This window comes from Halyomorpha halys, unplaced genomic scaffold (genome assembly GCF_000696795.3).
Source record: "Halyomorpha halys isolate HHAL.00 unplaced genomic scaffold, Hhal_1.1 Scaffold262.1, whole genome shotgun sequence".
In the NCBI taxonomy this organism is placed as follows: Eukaryota; Metazoa; Arthropoda; class Insecta; order Hemiptera; family Pentatomidae; genus Halyomorpha; species Halyomorpha halys.
Window position 1 is genome coordinate 411,134 of NW_027109480.1, and position 9,381 is coordinate 420,514.

The window sequence follows — 9,381 nt, forward strand, 5'->3', positions numbered from 1 at the left end:
TATATATATATTATATTAACCCAGTAAGCAGAATGTAACTAAATTTTACTCTATTAACATATAATAAAGGTCATAAAATACATATTGGGGACCTGTATATATACATTTATTGCAAGAATACATGGTTTGGATATGGTACAATAATTATCTTTGTATTTTACAATTTTTTTTTCTTTATGTGCATAAAAATTGATGACATAATATCACTCAGGACATATTTTTATTTTACTTAAAATCTTAGTTACTTTTTTATGGAAGGAAATTATTTATTTCATTTCACATAATTGGAATTTAACTAAGCGAAGTTTTAACTTCAAAGCAGCCTTTGATTCCATTCCAAGACATGAAATATGGGAGGGTCTCAGAGCTAAGAATGTTCCAAGAACATTAGGGGGCGCTATTAAATCCACTTATCAAAGCCCAAAAGGAATAGTTAGGCTGAATGGACAGGCATCTGATTGCTTTTGCTTTGTCAAACAAGGTGACAGTCTAAATCCCTTGCTATTTTTACTGTGGCTGCCATCTGTGAAAGAAGAACAGAGAGGACATTCCTGGACCGTAGAAACCTCCGCCTAGTGGTCATACCACTCCTCTATGCGGACGATATTTTTCTCGTCGAGGACACCCCTGATAAATTACAGTAGGCAGTGACTGAATGGGACGAAGAGCTCCCCTGGAAAGGAATGGAAATAAATACCAGCAAAACCAAGACATTACAAGTGGGGAGGCAAGTAGAAGATCTCCATATATATTGTAACGGGGAAGAAATGGAAGTGGTTGCAGATTTCACCTACCTAGGAACTATAATAGACTCAGAAATATCAAACAGGATAAAGAAAGGCTAATGCAGTCTATTACCAGATCTATAATACTGTAGGGAAGCGAGAGGTAGGTAGGAATGTCAAGCTCCATATCTACAAGTCTGTATACTTGCCGATACTCTTGTATGGAGCTGAACTGGATATTGACGGACCAGCAGGAGAGTAAAGTCACTGCTGCAGAAATGAAGTTTCTGCAAAAAATGGAGGGGAAGACAAGGAGAGATCGTGTCCGAAATGAGAGGATATGCCAGGAACTGGGGATTGCCTCAGTGAAGAAGGTTCTGCAGACACGGCAGTTGAAATGCTTCTGCCACATCATTAGAATGGAGGAACATAGGGACCCCCTAAAGACGATGGAGTATATGCCAGATGACAGAAGGCCTTGTGGATGACCAAGGATGTCCTACCTGGAGTATGTAGACAGGCTTCGCAGAGCATGAGGGAGAGATATTCATCATGCTAGGAACCTAGCTGCTGATAGAGAAAGTTGAAGCCGGTGGCTGAACACTTCCCTACGCTGAGTGGCACTATAGGGAGAAGCAAAATAAGAAGTTTTAACTTGTAAATAAGAGATTATTTTGATAATATATTAAACATATGATCAATTTCTATGTGGGTAAACGAAGTATTGCTATATTTCAAAATAGGGAAGATTATACTTGATTAGATATTTCTGTAAGGCTAGAAAATTACCATTCCAGTTTCTCAAAAGAGAGCTGTAAAACTCCTTAATGAGTCCCTTCCATTGGTGCTAGCTAGGGTTTGATTGTATCAAAAACAAAAACTATTTTTTACAATAGGTTAATAAGTTTGTGGTGTCAGGAAGGTAACAGTCACTATTAGTATCATTTGAATTAATAAAGCACTATTGTAATGTTTTTTAAAAATAATGTTATGTCATTATTTGAACATCTAATCACATTTTTTCATCATTTCAGATTATAAACTTGTTTGTAGCTGTTATAATGGATAATTTTGATTATTTAACAAGAGATTGGTCTATTCTTGGTCCTCACCATTTAGATGAGTTCATTAGACTATGGAGTGAATATGATCCTGATGCTAAAGGAAGAATCAAACATTTAGATGTTGTAACATTATTAAGGAAAATTTCACCACCCCTTGGTTTTGGAAAATTATGCCCCCATCGTGTAGCTTGCAAAGTAAGTAACTTTAGAATAATATTATAATAATCATAAAGAAATGTAAAAATATTGATATTACTTGTTTTACTATACATTATCAAGCCATTACTATATATTATTAAGGAACACCGTGTGAGTAGGATGACTGCCTCATTCGTAAGAAGCCTTGAATCTTCTCCAAAATACCATTCACCTTCTTAAGCTTCAAAAACCCTTTCAGTCAGGTGCAATTGGTGTTTTCAGCTATGTATTTTTTTTTTTTTTTTTTTGGATAATATATCATAGGGACAAATTCTGTACAACAAAGCCATAATCATTTTTTCGTTGCTCTCGATACTGAGCATTTTCTAGATTTTCTAGATGCATATGCAATTCAGAATTGAAAATGGAAGATTCTATTCACCTCGTTTAAGATTCTATAGATTCTATTACCTCTGCCAAAACACCATTACCTACGTTAATCAGTTCTTCTGGAAGCATCCTTGAGGGCAAGGAAGGCTTCTCTTACTGCAGCTTTGGATCTTCGAACAATGTCCTGGTCTTTACCTTTCCTAAAATTTGTACCATTCGATTAAAGACCGTTCCACTGGTCTGGATCATTAATAATCTAATAGCTTTCTCTTGATCTAAAGTCAACTAGTAAATTGTGCCGTTGGTTGTGGTATCTTCTTCTTCACTTTAGAATGGTCCAGTGGGCAAGCATCTGATCTGTAATGGACTGGCCTTTTTAAAAGTCACACTGATATTTCTCCAAGATGCTCTCAACATAAGGCAGCAATCAACACAATATATTTGTGAATATCAAAGTGCATGGCAGAATAGAGATGCACCAATGATTATTCATCTCAAGAAGGTTTCCCTTCCAATGAGTTAGACAAAATACCTTCTTACTCTAAACTCTCGGAATCATTTCCCCAACTCAGGTCAGAAGAATAAGGCTGTGATGTACTTAGAATTATAATCTCCCCATCTCTGGAATAATTGGCCAGGCAGGTTGTCAAAGCACAGTGCCTTGTTTTTGTCTTAGTTTTTCTGAAAGCAATTGACTTGTGCCTTGTATTGAAGGTCATCAAAGGGCAGTGGGTGCAATTTATATCTATTTTATAACCCCTAGAATATGGATTTTGGGAAGTCATTGCTAATTGAGATTTCGACTCTCACTTCAGCCATAGTTAGAAAGTTCTCTAAATCTGGAAAGTTGACATCAACTAGGTTTGTTTTATGCCTCTCATTAGAGAGGGATCTATTTGGTTCATTTTGAGATTGGGCTTACCTAATGGCTTGTCACAGAGTTAGTAATTCATGGAAAGAATTCTTTAAACAAATTACCACTTTTTTTTAAATAGCCACTCTGTTTATCTAATAATATGGTTTTAATCATTTAAGGCATAACTCCTTACTCTTTTAGGTTGTTGTACATTGAAATCAAATAAAGGATTCTAAAAGAAATAAGGGATAGACAACTGAATTCAAAAAGTGGGGAATACTATAAAACAATGGTAATAAAAGGAAAATTATACAATAATCGGGTATTAGTTTGCAAGTACTAGATTATTAAGTTAGAATTATGATGACTGCTACCTGAAAAATCATCTAAAACCTTCAGTTTCTTGGGTATAGCTTCTGAGTAAACAAGGTGAAAGATGTCTCATTAACCTCCTTAAAGCTATCGGGAATAAGAGATGCCATTAAGAAATTATCAGTAGTAATCCGCAGTAGTCATATATACTTCCCTTATGACAATGGAATTAATTCTTGCAGCTGAGCTGAAATCCTCTGTAACCAGTGGGGAATTGATGAGTGATTATAGTAGTAAGCAACTTCGCAGTAATTTTTGTAATGCACTGATTTCAAGAGAAATCAATCATTCTGGCTTAGAAAAGGAAAACTGTAACCAGAAACAGTGAGTTTTCTTCTGGCTATATAGGAGCAAGTAGGGACTTCTAACTCATACCTTAAGTACATATTTAACCAAAACATTAATGATGAATTTGGACTTTGTAAAGTTACAATTTAATCCATTCAGCATATAACTACAGACAGCAGGAAGAAAATATCTAGAAAGGCATAATGACTTGGCAAAACTAGTTCACCAAAAACCTTGCCAAATATTACAAATTTACAGAGGTATAAAAGCCTTACTACTGTCATACTCCGCAGTTCATTCTCTGTGATTAAGTAATGACTATTTATTGGGATCAGCCTATAATCAAAGATCATAAAATGATGAACAATAAACCAGGTAAAGATTCTGTGGAAAAAGAAAAGATGGTTGCAATGATTGAAGCAGGAATTCCCAATGACCACAATCTACATGAAGTGGTTGGAAAGAATATAAGAAAATATCAGTAGCTCTGTAAGGAACTGAAACAACTCTACTGCCTTAAAGAAGGAAACATATTGCCCATATCATTTTTATCGATGAATTTATCGGTCCCAGAGGAAATGGTTAGAAGTTGCAAAGAATGGGGACTTTCTGATTAAATTCTCGAAGAAGGATAAAAAGTAGAGCTACAGGGGACACCCAGCACTGTCAGAAACATTTTAAATATACCCTAATCCTAAGAAGTAAAATACAACAGTCTATTATCATTCCAAATACTTGCTCACTTTCCTGAATATGTAATATTTGGATATCAAATAATAAAATAGCACTTGTATGAAAGTTACAAGTTTAATAGTTAAACTAACACAATGACAAAAATTAAATTAGAATACGCAATTCAAGTAAATTAAAGAAGAGTTTGGAGGAACTACATCAACACACAAAAGAAAAATGTTTAGTTCAGAAGTTGGGAGTGAAACTCTAAAACGTTGAGATATTATGAAGATGTATTATTTTATAGCTAATAAAATATAATGAAAATGAAAGTCTAGTTGCCATTACTTTTATATTGAAATTCCTTTCTTATTTACGCTATAAAATAATTATTAGATGTTTCGGTAGCAAATAATGGGACAAGGTTTAATTAAATTTTTGTTTTAATATAATAATTTCTTTTAATCATCAAACACAAACCCTAAATAACCATTCAGATTTTGTAAAATTGAGGTAACTCACTTGTCTTGGTGATTTTCAGAGGCTTGTATCAATGAACATGCCACTAAACAGTGATGGTACAGTTATGTTCAATGCAACTCTGTTTGCTGTTGTTCGAACATCCCTAAGGATTAAAACAGAAGGAAATATTGATGATGCTAATGCTGAGCTTAGAGCAGTTATAAAGAAAATATGGAAACGAACAAGCCCAAAACTATTGGATCAAGTTGTTCCACCACCTGGAGGTAAGGATAATTATGTATATTTTAATAATTTGTAAAATCATTATATTTTTTTGTTAATATATGAATTGTTTGTTAAAAGCTAAACCTGCTTTTTTAAATATTTATTTATAATTTTAAACTTAATAATTTATCCATCAAGGACTATTTAGAAACTTTTAAAAGTGTTGTATATATTCTCAATTAGTTCTGAAATAATTATTATTAAAATTTTACTAGTTTCAATATTTTAAGGTTTTTTATAAATAGCTTGCTACACTAAAAAAAAAATAAATAAAAATATTTACACATTATTGTGGCATTGAGAAAGGATATGTTGGGATGGACGTGGTATTACCATGCTTAAGTCAGAACTTGTGGTGGATTGAATCTAGCCTATGAGGATTAAATTTATCATTTATTGATAAACCCATCTAATAACTCTCGGCTTTCACTCTCAGATCAGATGGTAGATAATTTGTAGAGTAACCTCTACTTCCTGGTCTTTCATGGATTTTATACATTTAATGAAGGTTGACTTTCATGATGATTAGTATAATTTGCTAACATTTTTGTTAACAATGTAAATATTTAATTAATTTACTTATTCCTGTTCTAGTTGATGATGAAGTCACTGTAGGAAAGTTCTATGCCACTTTTCTTATCCAAGATTATTTTAGAAGATTTAAAAAAAGGAAAGAGCAGGAATTAAGGGATGGTGATAAAGAATCACATAATACAGTCACATTGCAGGTAATGATATATATATATATATACACACACACACAGTTACTTTCTAATACCATGGGTTATTTTTATTTCAATATTTTTTTTTATTATTGTTGTTACCAGCAGAATAAAATATTCTCCTTCTGCTAAAAACTTTTAAATTATCCTACCTTGATAAGGCTTTTGGTTTTGTTTTGTGATATGTATATATTTTTATTTCTTTAATTATCTATTTGTACCTCATAAAATATGTTCAAAATTCATTGAAATTACAAGTACTCATTAATGCTTTAATTAGATCACAACTATCGACTTCCGAATGCTTTGTTTATTCAGGAGATGAACAAACCCCAACAGATCATTGAAAAGGATCCATCTCCATTGATAAGGAAGGACCCTTGCTTGGCAAGGCTGCAACTTTGAATGAAAAAGATCTGTTGGAAGTTTGTTAATCTCTTGAGCAATTGTAATGAGTGAAAGGTGGTACCTAAATGATGTTAAATTTTGCAAATTTTGTATTTAAAATACTCCAATTGCAATTCAAATTTAATTTTTTAACACAACCCTATGTATTCCCCTAAATATAAAGAACAATAATTACCAAAAATAAATATATTGAAAATCTGTCACCTGCTTGATCATCAATCCATAATGATCCAAAAGAAAAAACAAAATGCATCCAACCCTCTATGTTTTACAGCCTACCAAAGCACATACTCCCATCATTATTCAGAGCCAATAGAATTAATGAATAATTTAATTAATAAAAAAACATTATTTTTATCATATTATTTATAAGCTATTATTTCTTTAGTTTCAAAAGTTTTATTTTTAAAGCTGATGGAAATTCCACAACTAACTCCACAAGTGCTTCTAAAAATAATAAATGAAGCTAATCTAATTAAAATTTTCAAATATTATAAACAGTAAATTATATAAATAGGAAAACACTATTGGTAATGAAGTTAAGATGCACAATAGCTTTTGGTTGCTTCAAAATAGGATACATAATTTAATCAGGATGATCATTTAAAACAGTAATAACTCATGAAATCTCTCATTTACTTAGTTAATTGTCAAATTGATGCATTTATTTTATTTTAGGCTGGCTTAAGGACGCTACACGATGCAGGGCCAGAATTGAAAAGAGCTATTTCTGGAAACTTGGAGGAACTTGCTGACGATAATCCTGAACCAACGCACAGGGTACTTAACTTTAAAATAATTTTATTTTATGTGGAGAAGATGGTCAGGGGTGCGATCAGAAAATAAACAAAAAATTATTTATACATGCTGACATTTCGACCTGAATTTCAGGTCTTCATCAGAGAGTAAAGACAGATGTTCTGGCTAAAAACTCTGTTTTAGTCAACTAACAACACTCCGTAATTTCATTCTAGCCAGCTGTTATAAAATTAATGAACATTACTTTAAAAACAAGATTAACGTTAACACCTTTTATTTTATTTTTGTTTGTACTAAAATGAATCCCGCTGTATATAGTAATGGATGTTGTAGATTTTCTAATTTATTTTTTTAAAAAGAATGGCAGTAGTTTTTTATTTAACTAAACGAACTAAATGTTTGAGAAGGAAAATAAATAATTTTCTAAAATGATTAATCAGAACAAATCAAAATTAGTGCTGGAAAATGTATTTATTACTTTTAATGATGAATATTTTGTTTAGTTATCGTTACGGCATATGTCTTCAGAACTTATATGAAATAGATATTATTAAATTTTTTTATCCTTAAAAAGATATCTCTATTGTTCAATTAGTGTTACCAGTTCACTATTCCAAAATTTTTTGTCACACCTGAAATAATTAGTGAATTCTATATTAATGTCATATGAACATATGATTATAAGAATTGAGAGATGATTAGCAGAACTACATAATTCTTTATTTTATATTTGATAATTTGTTTTAGCGAAACCATTCACTATTTGGAAGTGTCTGGTCATCAATGCGCCGTAGACATGGCAGTATAAACAGAGCTAGATCTTTAAAGTCTACTCCTACCAATACTAAGGTAATAAAAAATAATCTTCAAAGAATCTTTTACCTTTAGTTCATTGTATAACTAAATTAGTTGTTAATTTAATTATGCATTTAATTAATTTCTTTATTTTTGTTCATTTTTATTTTTTCTATTATTCTAATTAGATTAATATGCTTATAAAACAATCCTATTTATTTTACAATAATAATGAGATCCTTTTCAGGCATTTTGCTGGTAAATTATAACCAGAACAATAACTTAAATGTAAATAAATAAAACATATATCAATAACATAAACAATAAAACATAAACAATATAAATATTTTTAGTGTATTTATTACAAATGTATGATTATTTATACATATACTGCTTTGCTTGAATAGTGGTATTTAAAAAAAAAGTTTTGGTTTTACTTTGAAATTGACGTGTTCCAATGATATTACTGTAGACAGGGGTTTATGTCTCTACTGTGGTCCATATAAAGATTAGCCAAAAGCTAGGATTGTCAAAAAAGTAACCACAGTTTTAAGTAAAATCTATGGAATACGTCAAAAACAAAATAAAACAATTTTTTTTATCAGATATGCCACTATTTCTCGTACAGTATTATTGGCAATATGCCACTCAATCTGGTATGAAAATAATAAGTAAAATTATTGTCGAATTTAATAGGTAATTCTGAAGGTATTTATGACAGCATATTCAGTAAGAATTCCTGCATTATGTTTCTTATACTATTAGAGCTATTTATTATCTATGTTCTATAAAAAATAAATTATTTCCTTCTGATTTAAAATGAATTAGTTTTCTTGTGAATATTTAAAAGTTTTACCTTATTAACTATCTTTCTAACCATGTTACAGAAAAAAAAAAATCATATAATATAAAATCTATGTTAGCTGAACCTTACTGTCAGATATTCTTTGGGTAATATTTTATATTGAATAAAATATTAACAAATGATTATGTTCCTTATTTTATGTGGTATTGATTAAGTCTATTGTATTCCTAATTGTTTCAATACCCATAAAATACCTAAAACTTTTTTTTCTGGACATAGTGCATACTTTTCATGATGAAAGAAATTTAAACCCATTTTCATTAAAATGATTTTTAAAAAATAATATTAATAATAATTCCAAATCCTAGTCTTTTTTTTTTAATTTAGTCTGATAACATTTTTTAACTAGCACTGTTCTAGGACTTAAGGTTCAATGGTGTTCAAATTTACTGAAATATTGACAATCCCTATTGTTTCTTATCATATTAGATGTAAAAGTTATGTAATAATTAAAATTCATATGCTTTTTATAATCTGAAAATATTAAAAGTTTTTGTAGTAAATACTTGAAAAGGATTTCTAATAAGATAGAATCAGAGAAGACAATATTGAATATTGTTAAAGCTATGAAATCAGTATA

General features: G+C 30.7%; 1 protein-coding gene across 1 annotated transcript in view; it reads left to right on the forward strand.

Annotated features, from left to right (window-relative positions):
* Positions 1 to 9,381, forward strand: part of Ca-alpha1D (Ca[2+]-channel protein alpha[[1]] subunit D) — a gene marked incomplete in the record, with an annotated part of 380,374 nt that overhangs the window by 350,998 nt on the left and 19,995 nt on the right. The window contains 5 exon segments of the mRNA XM_067047658.1: positions 1,760 to 1,984; positions 5,047 to 5,251; positions 5,847 to 5,980; positions 7,061 to 7,162; positions 7,889 to 7,990. Of these exon segments, the coding sequence (XP_066903759.1) occupies positions 1,760 to 1,984; positions 5,047 to 5,251; positions 5,847 to 5,980; positions 7,061 to 7,162; positions 7,889 to 7,990 (768 nt within the window).